The following is a 20036-nucleotide window of genomic DNA, read 5'->3' on the forward strand; positions in this document are numbered from 1 at the left end:
AACAGGCAGGGGAAAAAATGCATCCTTGGAAGGCAGAAATAGGTTATCAAGCCCCCAGTTTTTTCTCCACGAGTCGCTTCGTATTCAAGATGTCCGCCATGTCTGTAAAAATTGCTTCATTTTTCAATCTATTAATCTTATTTTTGGACTGGCTATATAGAAGCAGATATCGGTATACTCTTATTATGTTTGATTGTGCATTGGGCCATAGCAAACGTTGTTATAACAGGAATCTATCAAATCAGTTATATGAAATGATGTTTTGTGTATATGCGGGTAATGGTTTTCATTATATGGAATGATTTGCTGGGAATTCTTATCTTAGAGTTCCTTTTATGAAATTCATACTTAATATATTATACCAAAGAGTAAATTATGTCTTTTATACCAGTTAAATTACATATTTTAGGAATTTGCTTGTAGCATAGAATAGTGTATATGAATTGTGTTGAAGGTTATTTTATAATTGCTGTTTGCTTTTCATCAATATACATTTTATTTGTAAGAAATTAACTTTGTTCAACATTGCCACTTTCTGTCATCAGTGCAACACATCTGTCATTGAGGAATAAGAAAGTTTACATTCTTAATCTTGATTTGTAAAGCACATTTAAGATAGTTACCTAATTTCTTTATTGCAAAATTTGATGTAGCAATGAGAAACCCTTGTTTGGAAGAAAGTTATCCTAACGTATAAAGTTAACCCCCTGATGTGTCCACTGTCTCAAGATGCTGTTATCTCTAGAGCCGGATTCATCCATGAGATGAAATCTTATATAACATTCGTCAACTCCTGCAAAAGGACTATAAACATGCAAACGTGCAGTGACTTTGTTTTCTTGATTTTCTTGAACCAATATACAATCAATAAGGAATCTGCGTTCACATTAATGTGTAAATTTAGCTGCCGTCCATGTAATGATTATAAGCAAAAAAAAAAATTTGTGTGTGTGTGTGTGTGTGCTAAATTGTTACTTTTTGTTCATATATAAAACTAAGTAAATGCACATATTAACCGATCTGCATTAATACTCCCATGCCTTCATTCAATGTTCAACTTGTATGTTATAGAGTCGTGTAAATAAATGTGTAACTTTGAGGATATATAATAGCTCTTTCTATCCTCAACCCCTGGCTTGTTACTATGCAATCTGATTAAATATGGCTTTGATTTAGCCTTTTGTTCTCTCCAGGGATGATGTTCGTTATTCCAAAGGTTCGTTAATGATCCAAAAATGACATAAAGTTCGTTTTTCCGAAGGTCTATTATTTCGGAATACGCAAATTCCATGTGTTGTACCTAGGATATCAACATAGATGTTTGTTAATCTGAAAATGAAACAGTGTTCGTTAATCCTAACATTTTTGGCGTAATTCCGAAATCACGAACAGTAACCTAGAGTAGTTCGTTAATTCTGAAGGTTTGTTATCCGAAAATGAAATAAAATTCGTTATTTCGAAGGTTCGTTAGTCCGAAAATGAGAGAGAGAGAGAGAGAGAGAGAGAGAGAGAGAGAGGGAGGGTGGGTACTGGAAGGAGAGAGAAGGTGTGCAATACCGAAAGTTTGTTTTTATATGCATACACCTTTTTTTTTCGAAACCTCCGAAATGACGCCACAAAATATTTGGATTAACGAACATGGCTATGTATTTAGGGGATTGTTGTATTTCGGAATAACGAACATCACCAGTTTTGAACATCCATTTTACGCCCCCATGCAAACCATGACTCATCTCTTTATACACCAAACACCTGTAGCGCAAACTGCTGCCACTGCCTCTTTTTTTTTCTTCTTCTTTTTCTTCTTCTTCTTCTTCTTCTTCTTCTTCTTCTTCTTCTTCTTCTCCTTCTACTTCCTCATGATGAGAGAATGATGACGACATTCGTAACAATACATTTCAATGCCATGCATGATGTGTGCCTTGCATTTCCAGCACTTTTTTTTCGTTATTTATCTTAAAATTCATACAAACTTGTATCATTGTCATAGTCTGTTGTCATTAGTATGTGTATTCAAATGTTGTAATCATAATATGTGTTGGAAATGAAATAAAACGAAACTGTTAAGGCACAAACTATTCAAAAGATATTATAGAACATTGATGCTGTAAATAGTTCAAGATAGTGTACTCCAAATGAATTCCTTCAATCGAACAATGATTTTGTCTCTCTGTACATGCATTTTTTAATGAAATGTATTTTGTCTTTGAACACGATAGAGGTATCCATTTTATACTAATAAACGAATATATATATATATATATATATATATATATATATATAATAAAACATTACAGTATGTATATGTGTGTGTATGTGTGTGCGTGTATGTGTGTGTGTTTGTGTGTGTGTTTGACTGAGCGTGAGAACTCCCCTTTAATTATTTCAATGTTAACAATATACCCCGTACAATAAAAAAATGAAATAGAAAGTATTACACAAGTGACACAAAACATATAGGGATGACTTACGACATTAAATAACAATAGGCCTATACATGTACGTTCGTATATCATTGTGTTTGAAGGTACAACGGCTGGCAAACGATATGATAAACGTCTCTTATTGATACTATAATGAGTGTGATGCGTAACGATTTTTGAACTAGATATCTGGCGAAGCAGAGAGAGAAAGATAAAAAAACCCAACCCACACATTCGAAGACCAATCTTATGTATCTTTTGCTTATTCTTTCGTTGGTGCTTTCAAACTGAAATACAGAAATATCATCATAGCAATTAAACTGAGGCGAGCGTATTGATGTCTTTAAGTTTATGAAAATTTTCGCTATGGACACTGAGTTAACAGCTGCTTTGTAGTTGTATATTAATGCCTGAAACTCGTTTGCGCGCATTATGATATAGTTGTTGCGCCAATAGGTTGACTTATAACAATCTCTTTCCTGGCATGTCAGTAAATCAGCAAAGTACAGTTTAATGCACATATACATACATAAAAAGCATACACACGTAGGCCATTCATTCTACTATACACGTATGAATAGTATACGTAGGCCAACATTATATTTTCAGCATATTATGAAAGAGCACGTAATTTCAGTTTCTCATGTGAAATATTTTCATATTCCGTCACCTCTATACAGTTGAGTGCAAATCAATATGAGCTATTGAGAATAACAATGCAAGCGGCAGGTATAACGGCACATTAACTTTATTACGTAACATCGCGAACCGTTGTGTTATTGAACGGCATGCAGGCATGAACAGATGGCCAGAACAGCATAGAGCTTTATCATTTTCATTCTTCATTGTTCTTGTTAGTATCGATGTTCGTCTGATTCTCTCTTCCTCTTCTGTTTACTTTGCCTCTCTCGATATCATGAAGATTCTCATCGCAAGTAAATTTGTCTGGATGATATCCGTCTAGAAAAATTAACTGGGCTGTTTTGGTGCGATTCTATTCTGCGACATAATACGTGTAGTGCTTTTCGTTGTCTCTCGAGTCAAGCACACAATACTCGAGTACAGTGCAAGGTTCTGCTCGCCTCTCGACTTTTGACACTATCGGCGTTCCATACTCCTAGATCGCGATTCATTACGGCTGCATGTGCATAATATGCGCACAGTGGATGCCGGTACCGGTGACTGATTTGCCGAAAAGTGAGTACATTTCAAAGGCAATATTCACCTTTGATCATGTCGTTTCACTTCCTCTCATACGTTTAGATTAATAGATCAATATGTGATGTTGGTATGAGCATACATGTAGTTTTGAATATTTTATGGTGCTTACGTTGGTACATCAACCTTGGCAGATGTGACTGAAAATATGACATACCGGTACCAACACTGAGAAAGCAGCAGGGATATGGTGCGGAGACCTATCTCGAGCCAGGCCGCCCGTACCCGCAGATAGGTTGTTTCAGTTTACGTACACAGGAAAGGCAACCGGCAGATCAGGACATGCCGTGTATAAATATCGATCTGCACACAATAGGCCTGTCTACACACCAGAATGTGCTGAATTGTGCTCCACCTTTGGCTCTAGAATCTACATGTAGGCCTACTATCATCCGACGTCTACCCAGACCCAACCAAACGGCCCACCAAAAATGGCAAAATCATGAAATTTGCACTTGTGTTTGCTAATTTTCTTTGTGTAATTTGGTTGGTTTGATAGGAGAAATTTTAGACTTGTGACCTGGTGATTGTGAATGCCGTACGTAATGCCAATGTAATGGTTTTGGCAAAATGCCTTTATGCACGCACGTACGCGTAGGCAATACTGTAAAAGTGGATATTTTCGCTGGTGAAATAAGCACTTTTAGAGGTGCTGAAATTTATGTTTCTCAACAATGTGAATAGCCTGCTATTCATTGAGGGCACTCCCATAGTGTAGGCAGTGGAGTTAGAGTAACCGTGGCATGTGCCCCAGGGTTGCTAGCACTTTTAATAGTCTTGACAGTTGAATAATGCGGCATGGAGTACTTGCTTATCCTAAACAACACTCCTCCCATGGCCATGTTCTGCCATCTTGTGCTTCTGTGTCTGGCAAAGAAATCTTTAACCCTTTCAAAGTCCCAGAAACTACATATCTTTGCCTTGCTGCTGCATTACCCTTTGAATCTATGTTCTTTTTTTTTTTATTCAACTAAATTTAATTCAATAATTGTTTGGTGTTTCATAAATGTAACTCAACACCAAAGGTAATGAAGAAAAAAAAAATCTAGGAGATATAAATTAAGCCCTTATTACTATCAAGTGTTTCATTTGGTTGCAGAATTTAAAAAAAAAAAAAGTATTCACACATTTTAGAACATTGAACTTCTTCTTTCTGTCTGCAAATTAGAAAATCTTTGTGGATTCTTTTTTCTTATCTTTTTTTGGGGGGGGGGTGGGGGTGGGGGGGGGGATGGGGGCAGATTTAAATTTAATGAATTCATCTTTATACATAACAACTACCGAAATATTTTTCCCAAACAAAATGGCAGAGATATTCAGAGGTGTAAGGTTAATGATGACAAGATTTTAAATTCTGTACCAAAATATTCATGCTGTAATAATCCCACCTGTGCTTGACGAGAGCTGCATAAATTGATATGACTGAGTAGCAGGATGATATGACCCTTTCCTATGACTCAATGTATCTGATTGATATCGCATGTTGTAACACCCAGTTTTAAACTTTCATGCAAGTTTCAGGGGAAAGTCACAAAACTTTAGTTGTTTAAGTATACACAAGAATAGTACACAAGAAAAACTCTATTGTGAAATGAAGTGCCATCCCTTGTGCAGTTATAGTAATCATGATTGTATTAGAGTGGATCTACATTTACGTGTGCCAATTCACTATCGTCCGATTTTCAGGTGTCACACTGAAGACGGTTGTGTACGTGGAAACGACATCCCTGCGCGAATATTTACAGACAGTGCCTTTCACAGACTACAGAGAAGAGAAATTGCCACACACTCCATCACCATGGGCCTCCTCTCTGCCCTGAAGCAGTCAAGCATTGTCCATGTGTGGATCTTCTGCGTTTTCCTGATCAGCGCCCTCGTTGTCACGACATGCCAGTGTTTCACCGTGGTCGTGTGGCCGTTCAGTAAACAGTGGTACCGGTCATTGAACGGGCACATCATCAATCTACTCTGGCTCCGTGAGTATTGCAGCAATCCATTCAATCTTTCCCTTCACATTTAAAGGACAAGTTCACCTTCATAAACATAAGGATTGAGAGAATGCAACAATATTAGTAGAACACATCAGTGAAAGTTTGAGGAAAATTGGACAATCGATGCAAAAGTTATGAATTTTTAAAATGTTTGTGTTGGAACCGCTGGATGAGGAGACTACTACAGCTTGTGAGTCATATGCGTACAACAGTATAAAGAAAATGTAAAAGAAAATTCAACATATTTTCACTTTTTTCGCATAATAAAAGAGCTCTTGACTTGCCTCTTTCTAAAGGCAGGGGGAATAATATTACCCATAACATTTGTCGGTAACGAGTCAGGGGAATGTGTACTTTTTTCAAAAGATGGCATTTTGTGAAATTCTCTTTATATTTTCCTTATATTGTTGTACGCATGTGACATCTAAGTTATTCATACACTGGAGTAGTCTTCTCATCCAGCGGTTACTGCACAAAAACTTCAAAAATTCATAACTTTTGAACGGATTGTCTGATTTTCCTCAAACTTTCAATGATGTGTTCTACTAATATTGCTACATTCTCTCAATCCTTATGTTTATGAAGGTGAACTTGTCCTTTAATTCTTGAACTGCTTGACTTTGCCCTGATTGAATTTAACCTGTTCCCTACCAGCCTTTGAAACCCTCTTTAGGCCCTGTGCACACATTGTCCACCAGCTTACCTTCTAGAGGCAATGGGTTCAAAATCCTCTTACCTTGGAAATCATTCAAGGCATTGCACATCACCCACTAAAGAATCTTCCTGAAGGGCTTAAGGAAATATGAAGGCATAGATTGTGCATGCTATGGACTGTAAAAAGCTTATCTAGGTACACCATTAGGTTAAAGAAACTTATTGGTCCATACTATGCACAATGTTTGCCTTCATATTTCCCTATTCCCCCCCCCCCCCCCCCCAAAAAAAAAAAAAAAAAAAAAAAACACACACAAAAAACACACAAAAAACACAAAAAAAACACACACACACACAAAACAAAACAAAACAAAACAAAAGTAATAGAAATTGCAACATTGCTACCTTGGTGTCATGTAATAAATGACTAGTCCCACATATCCACATGCAGGGCTCGACACAAACTTTTTGGTCTTGTGGCCTGATTTGGCCACTAAAGTGTTTAAATCTTAGATTTTTGTGGTTCGGAATGTAGTGGCATGAAATAAAGGCAAAAGTTGCAATTGATTTTGAATCTTAGTTGCTTGACTAGGCCAAGAAAAGATGAAATTGGTGGCCAAGCACCAAATTTTAATGGCCCTTGGCCACCGGGGCGCCACTAATGTTGAACCCTGACACGTGTGTCTGTTGCACACAAAGGGACAGATGAGACAATCTACCATATTCAACACTGTGAAACCTTCTGGAATAGTGGACCTTGGCTTTTACCAAGTGTGAAGTCTTGTTCCATTCCACAATTAAAAACAGTCATTATCTGTTTTATACAACACCCCTCTGATATTAATGGGCAAGGTCCAAGCCATGACCCGAATATAGTGACAACCATTCTTTGGGGCAAAAGGAACAGGAAACTTTGCATTTGACGAGGATCCAGTGGAACCATGAAATCATTGTGTCCTATTTAAAAATTAGCTTGAAGGCCTTTAATAGCGTGCATGAAAACAAAAATCCTGCCAGCTGCTCTGCCATGAATCATGTGGTAATGAAGAGTCAACCACTATTGCAGCAAGAATCAGATTCGATGTATGGATTTAATGAAGCCACTCTTTTCTCCTTGTGTCACATTAATGACAGATGCTATATTAATGGCTGGTCTCTTGTAGTATTCATTGCAGATACTGGCCTCTTGTACTTTTGCTTTCACATTTGAAGTATAGCCCATAGTTTCTGTTAGCCTTCTTTCAAGCTGAAGTTATCTCGTGTCTCGTGATCTGATGTCATTTTTTACATGAAATGCTTGATATAGTATTGTGATATGAAATGTCTACATTTCAAAAGTACTGCTATTATAAAGTATAAGTTATATACAGTGTAAGCTTGCAATATACATGTACCTATATTCAACCCCATCTCCACCCACCCACCCCCCCCCCCAAAAAAAAAAAAAAAAAAAAGAGAGAGAGGAAAAAATCAATACTGTACCCACTCTGCTAAACATTTTCACAGCATTGTAACAAATGCTTCTCACATTGATATTAGGAACCTACTGAGTTTGGTTTGAGGTTAGTTAGTTTGTTTGTGTGTTGTTGTTGTTTTTTTCTCATGTTCCTGGAATGCTTCAGACATCTGTCTGTGGTTGTTTTATAGATTAGATACTCAGAGTCTCTGTAGGTCACCGTGACAGTAGGTAAATGATTAAAGGGACTGTACAGTACTGGTTGAGGTAGGGATTCATGTTTTGAACATTCCTAAGTGAGATAATGAAAAGCCTCTTATGAAATATGAAAGAGCATGTAATTTTAAGAAGGATTTAACGTTTATTTGATGAAAATTGGTTTTCAAATGGCTGAGATATCCAAAAAAGTGCTAATAATGAAAGGCGACATACCACAACTTTATTAGGATCTCTTTGTTTCACCTTGTTTTTGGATATCTCAGCCATTTAAAAACCGATTTTCATCGAATAAACTTTTGTTTGATACCCCTTAGAACTGCATGTTCTTTGACATCTCATAGAGACTCTGAGTGTTTTCTGAATATCTCGCAAAACATTAAAAGCTAAATCTACACCTCGACCAGAACTATACACACCCTTTAAATGATTGTAGTGTTTGATTGGTGTCCAACATATGCTGATTTTTTCAGACTTACAAACTATTAGTGGCCAAACAATATGTAAGTCATGAGGCCAAAAGTGGTTGAGCTTGAGACAATTAAAACACATGATTTGCCATGCGTCCTTGTTCAGAAGGACATGGTTCTCACTTATCAGTGAAGTGAACAATGCGTTCACAAAAAAAAAAAACCACAGCTGCTTATCACTGTCTGTGTTTGTCTAGTTACAAAATGTCTCATGCCTTTTTGTCAAGATACAACATGCCCTCCTGAAAAAATAAAAACTTGGTGCAGTTTTGTGTCATGTTAGGAAGTTGTTCACCATGCAATTTATTAAGGGCAGTAATGTGCACTTTCCGACAATGTTTAAACAAAGCTCTTTGTTGGCCATATGAATCTAAGGTCACATGCTATCTAATCCAATCTTTAGATTGACCAAACTTTGTCTTTAAGCTGCACATGGACAGCAAAATAATTCAAAATGTATGGCATAGACAATGTGGAAACTATTCATTTTCAGAAAATGCTGTGATGATGTATACGTGTATAAAACAAAAGCTTTAGTTCTGTGTGGTTCAGATTCCAGTGTGGACTCCATACTGTTACTCTTTAAATAGTTTTAGTTTAGTTGTTTGTTTAGCCAGATTTTGTAGTTGGCAAGACTGAAACCATTTAGATTGACTTATTTTTTTTTGCTCCTATCCACAGTCTGTAGCAGCGGTTGAAAACATAATTTCAAAGTTATGACTTGTCAGTTTTTTATGAGGCTTGTTTTGTTTATTAAGTTGTTGTTTTTTTTTTTGGGGGGGGGGTTGGTGGAGGGGCAGTGTTATTTGCAGTAGCCATCTGCTCTTTTTGTCAATTTCGTGGCACGAGATTGAAAGTATGTCTTTTTCTTCTTCGTCAATATTGTCAGAGTTGGTCTGGTTGACAGACTACTGGTCGGCGTCAAAGGTCCACTTGCATGCCGAGGATGACTTCCTGGAGAAAGTGGGAGGGAGGCACGCCCTCCTCGTCGTCAACCACAAGCAGGACGTGGACTGGCTGGTCATCTGGCAGCTGGCCGAGAGATTCAAAATGATGAGGGTGAGATACTGCTCCAAGGCGCCGCAAGAAAATTGCCCCTTTGGTTCCTTCAGATGTGACAGGCATTTGAGCATATTTAGATGGAAGACAATCAGAAGCCACAGGCATGCTGGCAAAACTTCAGCAAGTTTGACTCTGAGAACACTTCCTGCAGTTTGCTCGTCTGTTCACACTGGCGGCCAAACTTCTTGAAGTTTCAGTTCTGGATAAGTTCTCCCAGTTTGGGTCCACTTGTGCACATGCACAACACAGAAGAAAGTATGCGCCATCTAGCAGCTAATTATTGTTATGCAAACAATTCAAACATGTCACATCCAAATGACCATGTGCTTTGGAGGCACTACAGGCAGGAAGTGGACTGGTCATGTGACAATCTTCATGAAGTTTCAACTGCAAGTGTTCAGACTGCACAAACTTGGAGAAGATTTGCAGAGGTTCAGGAAATTTCCTTAGTTTAAGTGGAAAGTTTCACAAAAGATTTTGTAGGGAGTTTGCGGGCACACTGGCAACATTGAGAACTTAAATTTCAAGAATTTTTACCGGTGTGACTGCAGCTATTGGAGCATTTTTGTTAACTTAGAGTATTTGATGCAAAGGACATCCCTGGATAAATCTTAAGAATTCATGAATCTTAAACAATAATTCATTGTTGAAGTAAGTACGTTGAAGAGCAAAACAATTCTTAAAGTGTTCATATGTGTGATATATGTATTACATAGCAGTAAACAAATTGTTTGCTAAAGGTGTACATTTCATGTAGTCCAGTGTCGTGAATCAAATCGTTTGCCCAATTTGTTACTGCACTGCTTGTGTGAGATTGCTTCACACATATATTGCCTTTGAGATGCCAAGTTAAGAAAGCTGGATAGATCATAAAATTATTTTGGTTTGTGCTAATATCAGAATCTCTTTTTCTGCTTTGATTGGTTTTTACTATCGTTTGATTTTTAGATTTTTCATCCTTTTGTTTTTGTTTTCTCTCTTTTGAGCAGGGTGCTAAGTGTCTGATGAAGAATGAAATCAAATATGTGCCTTTCTTTGGCTGGTCCTTCTACCTGACGGAGCAGCTGTTTGTCAACCGCAACTATGCCAAGGACAAGACGAGCCTCATGAGGCAACTGAAGAATATGACCACGTACCACTTCCCCACCGTGGTAAGTACACAATTGCAACTTTTCGGTAGACCGAAGTTTGGAAGGAGGCTTCGAGTAGGAACATGATCAGCAGGGATAATCTGTGGTGCTATTATTTTGCGACACAGTTTATTACTCTTTCAGAAACCATTATGCAGAAGGCCCAGAAATTGTTCGTTCAAGGTGTCGTGTCTCTCCTGTGAATATTTCATTGTGATTTTCTATTTTGGCTTTTGACATTTTTGAATTGCATGTTGCAGGTGAAGAGTGTTTTCATTCAAATTGGCAATTAAACTTGGAAAAAAAAAATTATTTTGACAACATAAAAGGCTACATTTCTGTTCTAATATGAACCTAAAAGGTATCCATAATTACACGAAAGAAATTGATTGTGAGTGTGCTAAATACATGACCCTTGAGTCTGGGTGGAAGGGGCTTATCTCGGTGCATGTATTCATTTTCAGTTCATCAAAGATTCCTGTGTCATACATTGCTAACTACTTCTCTGCTTCCAAAGTGCATACAGGTTCTATGGTACCTTCAATTACGCTTTTCCTTCACTCAAGTATAGCCATTCATTTATTTATTTCCAAAAACCCACAATAATGATTTTCCGATGTAATGAGGCCACATTTAATCTTGCATCACAAGACCAGCAAAAGTTGAAGGAGAGATTTATATGGTATGGATAGGTTATAAAAGAAGAAGAATTTCCCAGCTGTAATATAATCTATAACTCATCAAATATTGTATCTTCCTAAGGAAGTGAAATAAGTCACAACATTACATAGTGGTAATTTTTTATTTATTTATTTTTTTTAAAGAATTCTCTGTAATGGACAAAAATATATCATTTGGGTTGACCAAATGAAATTTGTTAAATTTGTCTAAAGCTGGGAGAGTAACCTTATCTCTACATACTGTCCAAATTTGGCTACTTATAACTAAACCGAAATCAAGAGATATGCAGGGTTTTTTTTTATTTTTATTGTATCTTTTAAGACATATGCTGCTTTCACTGCGAAATAGAACATGATTTCATGGATACTTCAAAACAGCACACCTGAGTGACCCTAATCTGTAAACCCTTTTTTTCTTCCTTTTCTGTGAAACTGCATCTCTTAACTCTCTCGTATTTCAATCAGAGTATTGAATGGGTTAGGATGGTCCCATGTTTTGCGCTTCTTTTTGTTGGTGCTGTGATTGAAGGTCAAGCTCAGAGCTTACTCTTTTAAACTATGTATAGAAGTGGAAATTCATTTTGCCCTTCTTTTGTTGATGCAGTGATTGAAGGACATATCGTCACTGGGGCGATGAGATCTTGTGTCTACAAAATGTCAAGTGTTCAGGAGAGCAAAAAAAAAAATGAATAAATGATAATAATTTAATAATGATTATAACAGCCAAAGCACTACATCAAATAGGAGAGCCTGTCCTTTGACATGCCATGGTGGCTTCATTTTGGGGGTAAGACAGCTAGGATTCAGACAGGACATCACTGAACTGATTATCTGACCATTAATCCAAAAAAAAGTCATTTTCACAAAAATCTGAGATACAAGGTCTTGTCACCCCAGCGACGATATGTGACTTGTCATTGAACTCGCCTTCAAATGCTTCTTACAATGCTTCCTCTCTCGTGCATACCGCATAACAAAAAACCAAAACCAAAACTTATAAACCACTCAGACACTCATCTTCTGTGAAGGGACCCGCTATACCAAAGAGAAATATGAGAAGAGCCAAGAATTTGCCAAGCAGCGGGGACTTCCCGGTCTCAAGCATCACCTATTACCGAGAACTAAGGGGTTCAACCTGTGCATTGAAGCCTATAAGGGAAAAGGTACACTAACCCCAGACTTCTCTGATCTCCACCACTGGTGATGAGGTCCTCTTCCCCAACCCTATGTACCCATCGGAGGATGCTTTGAGGTTAAATTGTCTCAATGTAACGCTAAGTGCCCTCATTAACCTAACAAATCATCTTCTATTCTATATCATTTTGATGATGCAAGTAAAATATACACACAATATTATGTCTTGCATATCATTATGGGTACTTTGTTTTTATTTCACATGCAACTCGCTTCAATATGCTTGTAGTTGTGTGCAAAGAAGGTGCATGGTATTCGTTCAGTATGTGATATCTATCCGATGTGGAAATGCACCGTCGGAGTGCAGTATGACATGATATCAAATCAGACTTTAATACATTAGATGAACGGTTTTGTAGAAACTTCATCAAAATTTGACATGAAATCAGAAACTTTCAGAATTTGTAGAGAAAAAAAAAATGCATGCTTTCACTGAATAGTCATTTTGGTCCCTATGGCATATGCAGTTTAGCTAGGGTGATGATGTTGCCAATGCTCATACCCCCCCCCCCCCCCCCCAATTGGCTTGTGCTTTAGATATCAGTGTATAACAAATCATGTTTTGGGGCAATGATTTATCAGCTATAACCCTTTCCCCCCTAAAAGTCATCATTGCAGTATTATTGCAAGATGACAAAATTTTAATGCAAAGGATGAAAGTTGCTATTTTTAGTTTTTGTGAAAAACTTTTATGAAAACTTTTGGTAGGGCAGTGGTAATCTTATGCTTTGACTTCATCACCACATGTTATTTGCAAAATTGTAGCTACATAATTATACTACTAGAAAAAATTCTTGGAGAACATAGACCTCTGCCGAGCCGCTATTACAACCCATAATGTGATTGCCCCCTGAATTATAATCTGCATTCATAACATCTGCAGTATTAGATTCCTTTACCAACCCAAACCAACTCTCGCTGCCTCTGCTGTACTTTTCAGGCCTACAGCACAAAGGCTCTGAAGGTAGCAAAAGCAAGTGCGCCATCTAGTGTTCATGATTGGACCCTGCAAGAGATGGGCACCCTAAAGAAGACATCCAAAAGAAAGAAAGAAAGACCAAAAAAAAAAAAGAACAAAGATGAAATCCTGGATCCAAACAGTGATCTGGCTCACAGCCAAAATTTAATCAACTGTTCCTTGTGTCATTATCAACATCTCCTGAAAATTTCATTCAAAACTGTTCATAATTTTTTGAGTTATTTTGTAAACAGGTGAACAGACAAATCAACACCAGCAAAAAACATCTTCATAAGGTAAACTTACACTATTTCATGAAACCATGAAAATACTAAATTACTCACTTTTGTTATGCATTTTAGGTCCAAAGCTGATTAAACTTTTGCCTTTTTTCAGTTTGATCATGGTCTTTACTAAAATCCATTTGGACATCATGTGGAGATGCAGTCGAAACACAATATCCACATGAATATACCTGCACTGTATTTATCTTTCTCCCTGTTTTTCCTCTTTCTACAGTACCTGTAATCTACAATACAACTATTGCTTACCAAGATAATGTTGAACCCTCGATATACGACCTCATTTGTGGGAAACAATTTGACTTTCATGTTTTCGTGAGGTGAGTGCCGCCGTAAGAAATTCAGGGAATATATGTTGGGTGTTTGAATTTGAGATCAGATCACAGCACAATTTTGGTGACAATTCTGGATTTCTTGTTTTTTGTTGAGTGTGTAATTGCATGGATTAACTAAATGTACGCACCCGCGTTCACATTTATATGCAATGAACGTTTTGAGATTCATAAAGTTGCAGAGCTGGCAAGTCTCCCTAACCGTGCAGGACATTCCCTGGACACTTTGATATCTCTCAATGTCATGACAAAAAAAATGCAAAAGTCTCCCTGATATGAAAGTTATTTATGCCCATTGAAATTCCTGTAACACACAAGCATTTTCCTGATTGCATTGCAGGATTTTCCTAATTTTGATGTCTGAATGTTTGCAACCCTGAAAGTGATCTAGATGAAAATGTCACCAAGACTATTCCCAGTAGATTGAAAAAAAAACCCAAAAAAACATCTTCATCCACTTTTGTTTCATTCTACTACCCTGGTTTGATTTGTTTTACAATTTGTTAGAATAATTGCAATAATTCCCATTTTTCATTTTCATTGTCTTTGTATTGGTACAGGCAAGGTTTTCCTCTTTAGATGACAATAATAAAGCTTGTAGATTTTTGAAAATATTGACCATTCCTTGTGAGTGTGCAAGCAGTCTTTCAAAACTTTGTCCTATCTAATGACAGCATAAAACATACACATATCACAGCAAAACAACTTTGTTATTAAAACAGATAAATTACCCGGCCAATGAAGGAAGAGAAGCTGATACAAGCTTTGTTCTGTTTAAAGGTATCTGGGAAAACTTTTCATGAACCCTCTTCTTGAAATTACTTCCAGGATTCTGAGAGTTTTACATGTTATTTTATTGATCCAACTTTCAGAGCGTTACCGTTAGACGAGGTACCGACTGATTCAGAGGACGCAACGGCCGAATACTGTCACGAGCTCTACAGAGATAAGGTAGGACATTTAACCTGTTATTACTGTGTGGCAACCTGTTAACATATCATGCCAATGACAATTTACCTGGTATTTGTGAGTTGTTGGTCCATGGAGGGTAAAAGACCCGATAGTGTTGGGATTCCATTGAGTGGGAAGGTTGGCCAGGCTCGGATACATTCAAGAATCCCTGTAACAAGTTATGTGCAGCTTTAGATCTCTATGTGAGTACATACACAGACAAAGAGTCTTGCCTTAAGTCAACTATAGCCATGTTCAGACGTATTTCTAGTCGGAGTAAAAATTTATGGCATGGTAATTAATATTCAAATTAATGCATATCCTACCACGACCCTTGTGTCCACACAACGGTCGTGGGAAGAAACTCCGACCAATTTATGTGCAAGGGTCGGTGTCACTTCCGGAAGTAGTAGTGCCGCGCACGTTGACCATGTGATTGTTTTTTACCAGTGGCATTTATCTTCTCCATTCTTGTTGATGGAAATTTCTGCATGAGCGCTGGCTTCTTTGTCGCGATCGACTAGGTTAAAATTGCACGTGTACTCGCAAAATGTCAACATTGCGATTTGACCCAGGAAGTTTTACTTAGGTTGTAAGGTATGTAAGTTCTTAGATACTCCGAGGGCTTGTCCGCACGGGCAATTTACTCCGACTGGGTAGTCATGGTAGCGAGATACTCCTGAGAAAACTCAGGAGTATCTCGTTCGGAGGAAGAGGTCGTGGTAAGTTCCTCCGATCGGAGGAAGTTACCACGACCTTGTCCAGACGGGCACTACTCCGACCTATCCTCCGAAGTTACTCCAACCAAGCTTCCTCCGACCCTTCCTCCGAAGTTACTTCGACCATAACTGCCTCCATCTGAACACAGCTAATTACTGTAAAAGTGGGAATTTTCGCAGTGTTGAAATTTTCGTGCATTTCTCGCAACCAGAAGCTAGTGCAAAAATAAAACCACTCGAATATTTTTGCATGCCATATGTTCCAGTATTGATGTTTTGCTTCCACAGAATTATAATCATGCGAAACTCTTCTTGCCCGGCTGAGCGCGAAAAATTAGTCACGCAGAAATATGCGCTTTTACAGTACCGATCAGCATGCACATGTTCACCGTCTGGTGCTATTTGTGGTTTTCAAATATACCCCAGTGGACAGCAAATGACGCAGGCCACTCATGAGGTCATTAAATGTGGGTTACCAAATCTAATTTTGGCAGAGAGCACATCAATTTGTACTGCATTAATCAAAGCAAAAATCATTGAGAGTTCTCTATATCTAGAGACCGTGTTATCACTGGCATTCGTTGTATATTTTCAGAAGAGGAATCATTTTATGAGTTTTGCATTTTCTAAAGACCATTTATCATGGGTATGTCAGTACAGTGGACTCTCGTTATAACGAAGTCCTCGGGACCGACGGTTTTCTTTCCTTATATCGAAATTTTGTTATAACCGAACAAATAAACAATAAAAATACATAGAGTGGATAATCTTGCGGCCTGAATTTTTCTTTGCTGTAAATGGAATTTCCTTATAACCATGTTCATGATATCAGGAGTGCACTGTATTGTAATTCACAATATAGGAATTATGTAAATATTTCACAGGAAAAAAAAAGAATCAGGAAGTACTTTGCACCTCAAGTGATCATTTTATTAGTCATTAAAGGAATCTGAAAAAAAAAAATCAATAGCAGTCATTTTACTGCTCTGCTACTGTGATGTCGGGGTTTTACATGTCACAAGGTAAAGAGTTCACAAGGTCCTACATTGTACTCTATACCCTTCTGATATGGCCGATGTGATGCAATGCAATTTTAAAAGAAGTGTAAAATGTTAGAAGTCTTGTATTACCCTTTTAAATCTGGCAAGTACTTTTATGAAAAATAAGGAAAGATATAAGATATAAACGCATTTAAACCAAAGAAAACAGAACCAAAACAATGAAAAAAATACAAAACAAAACAAAACACATATGCATTGAGTCCAAGGCGGAGCTTGGCAAGACCCATGCAAGACTGACATAGACTGTGAATGCTCCAGTGAAGATATGGTTGGGTTCATTTATCACATACAGTGTACACAGTCTCCCTGTAATGATTGATACAAAAAACCTTGAGAGAAAGACTGTATGCCACAATGAAACTTTATTATCATGCATACTTTTTTTTATCTGAACATCAACAATGGCATGGAAATCAGAGGGGTAGAGCGGGACTTTTGCTTACACACCGTATCCATTGCAATCATGAAACATTCATGTCTTGCATACTGAACTCCACTTAAAATATGTCGTAAACAAGCTAAAGAATTTTGACAAAAGTTTACCCATTCCCCCCCCCCCCACACACACTTTCACAGACACTAGTATCCTAATGTGTAGATAATTTCTTGCAGAATCTAAACATACATTGTCAAAGTGTCAATGTTTTTCCCTATATGAAGTTAACTGTATATCTATAATACATCGTATGTTCCATGATCTGTATTTTTTTTTTTCGAATTGCTCAATAACATGAACTGACAAAAGCATACTTTTATGTATCTCTTTTGCTGATGGAAATGAAATTGAATGAAATTAAATTGAATTGAGTTGAGTTGAGTTGAGTTGAATTGGGTTGAGTTGAGTTGAGTTGAGTTGAGTTGAGTTGAGTTGAGTTGAGTTGAGTTGAGTTGAGTTGAGTTGAATTGGGTTGAGTTGAGTTGAGTTGAGTTGAGTTGAGTTGAGTTGAGTTGAGTTGAGTTGAGTTGAGTTGAGTTGAGTTGAGTTGAGTTGAGTTGAGTTGAGTTGAGTTGAGTTGAGTTGAGTTGAGTTGAGTTGAATTGAATTGCATTGATTTCTCCCCCCTGGTAAATATTTTCTCATTTTTCGTCTCACCCACCCTCCCTTCCACCATGGTATAGGATAGAGCATATGAGTACTTTTTGGAGCACAATACATTCGCCGGCTTCGACCCGGCGTACCCCGAGCTAGTCCCCCCGCCCACACTTCTACCCCTTTATGTCATGTCCTTCTGGATGGTGCTCATCGGTGCACCCCTGGCCTACTACGCTGTGGCGATGCTCTTCTCCGGCTCCGCCCTCCTCATTGTTGCCGTCTGTGCGGTCTGTTATGCGGGTATGCCTCAGAGACAATTTATGGTTTACGAGCCCTTCTCCAAGAATTCCACTTTTAAAATCTATCACTTGATCATTGTTTGGCTTCACCTGAAGTTAACTGCTTGTTCATGTATGTCACCAGACAAGAGGGTGCAACGTGAATGTAGCTTGAATGTACCCGAACACAATGTGGCATAGGATACTTTTTTTTTCCCCCATGCAGTGGTGGATGTGATATAATGCCCAAGTAAATGGAATGTGTCCGTAGAAGCATTGCCAAACAAGACTAAAAATGGCAAATATGATTTGTCATTTGTGTTTTCAACAACAAACTTTTTCTTTTGTACCTCATGTTTGTACTACCAGTAAGGATTCTTGCAGTTGTTTTCCTAGAAACCAGCAAGAATTAAGTTTAAAACCTTTGTACAATCAAAAAAAAATGACAAAACACCTTGGAATGTGTTTGTCTAATATTCACCCACTGTGACAATCACATATCATAGGAGACATTGAATAGTATTTGTGCAGACTTGAGGTTCTTATTCTGACATCGATGTGTGTAAAATGGAGATAGATATTCAAAATATAGTATAAGTTCCAGTCATCCATACTTGTCTTGTGCATTGTCAGTATGCATGATACTAGAAGTCTTGTGTGAGTGCTCTTCAATTTACCTCCTTTTCAAAACTCCATTTAAATTTGAATGCATGCAAGTCTGTACATAAAAAAAGAAGATAACAAAGCGTTGACATAGCCATGCCTAGAAGGACTGTATAATGTTGTTATGTTCTAAAGCTATCTTGGGATTGTGAGAGTAAAATTAGAATTGTTACTTTCCAACATTCTGTTAAAAGCATTAGCTTCATTGCTGTTGATTTATCATTATCATTTTTAAATCTTTCTAACTTTTATATCCCCTTCATTACAGTCTTATCCTTCAGTAAGTCCTTGCTCACGGTAACAGTATCATCCAAGGGCTCCACCTATGGTGGGCAAAAGGACAGACGTGCCCAGGGAGATGGCCACTATTCAGCAGCTGCCAATGGGGGCAGCATAACCTCAGAGGAGCACAAGAAAGAAACGTAGTTCCGGTACGAATGGATGCAGATGGGTGTATGCAGTTTTGCCCCATTTTTAGCTCACCTGAGCCAAAGGCTCAAGTGAGCTATTGCGATCGCCCTTCGTCCGGCGTCCGTCGTGCGTCGTGCGTCGTCCGTCGTCCGTCGTCCGTCGTCCGTCGTCCGTCGTCCGTCGTCCGTCGTGCGTCGTGCGTAAACTTTTTACATTTTCATCTTCTTCTTGAAAACCCCAAGACCGATTTTCATCAAACTTGGCAGGTAGCATCCCTAGGGGGTTAGGAACTCAATTTGTTAAAATGGGCACCATGACCCACCCAGGGGGCCCCCAGGGGGGCCCAAACCCCCCAAAATTAAGGAATCTTTAAAAATCTTCTTCTCTAGAACCAGAAGTGATAGAGCTAAGTTAATACTATGAGTTAGTTCATTGATGACTATAGTTTCAAGTTTGTTCATGGCAGAATCAGGGATGCCCCCCTTGGGACCCAGGGGAGGGGGGTGGGCAGGGGTTCTAATGGGGCCTAAATTGTACATTTTCATCTTCTTCTTGAGAACCCCATGACCCATTTTCACCAAACTTGGCAGGTAGCATCCCTAGGGGGTTAGGAACTCAATTTGTTAAAATGGGCACCATGCCCCACCCAGGGGCCCCCCAGGGGACCCCCAGGGGGCCCAAATCCTCCAAAATTAAGGAATCTTTAAAAATCTTCTTCTCTAGAACCAGAAGTGATGGAGCTAAGTTAATACTATGAGTTAGTACATTGATGACTGCAGTTTCAAGTTTGTTCATGGCAGAATCAGGGGTGCCCCCCTTGGGACCCAGGGGAGG

General features: G+C 38.2%; 1 protein-coding gene across 1 annotated transcript; it reads left to right on the forward strand.

Annotated features, from left to right (window-relative positions):
• The first annotated feature begins 3576 nt into the window (after positions 1-3576).
• LOC139719639 (1-acyl-sn-glycerol-3-phosphate acyltransferase gamma-like) lies at positions 3577-19235 on the forward strand. The gene is made up of 9 exons (XM_071631045.1): positions 3577-3620; positions 5328-5617; positions 9318-9487; positions 10480-10641; positions 12310-12463; positions 13972-14074; positions 14959-15037; positions 17937-18150; positions 19060-19235. Exons 2-9 carry the CDS (start codon positions 5440-5442, stop codon positions 19215-19217), a joined length of 1218 nt encoding a protein of 405 aa, XP_071487146.1. The 5' UTR covers positions 3577-3620; positions 5328-5439; the 3' UTR covers positions 19218-19235.
• The last annotated feature ends 801 nt before the right edge of the window (positions 19236-20036 follow it).

The sequence above is a fragment of the Diadema antillarum genome, unplaced genomic scaffold (assembly GCF_040938485.1).
Source record: "Diadema antillarum isolate AM-2024a unplaced genomic scaffold, OU_Dant_1.0 scf00000112, whole genome shotgun sequence".
Classification (NCBI taxonomy): Eukaryota; Metazoa; Echinodermata; class Echinoidea; order Diadematoida; family Diadematidae; genus Diadema; species Diadema antillarum.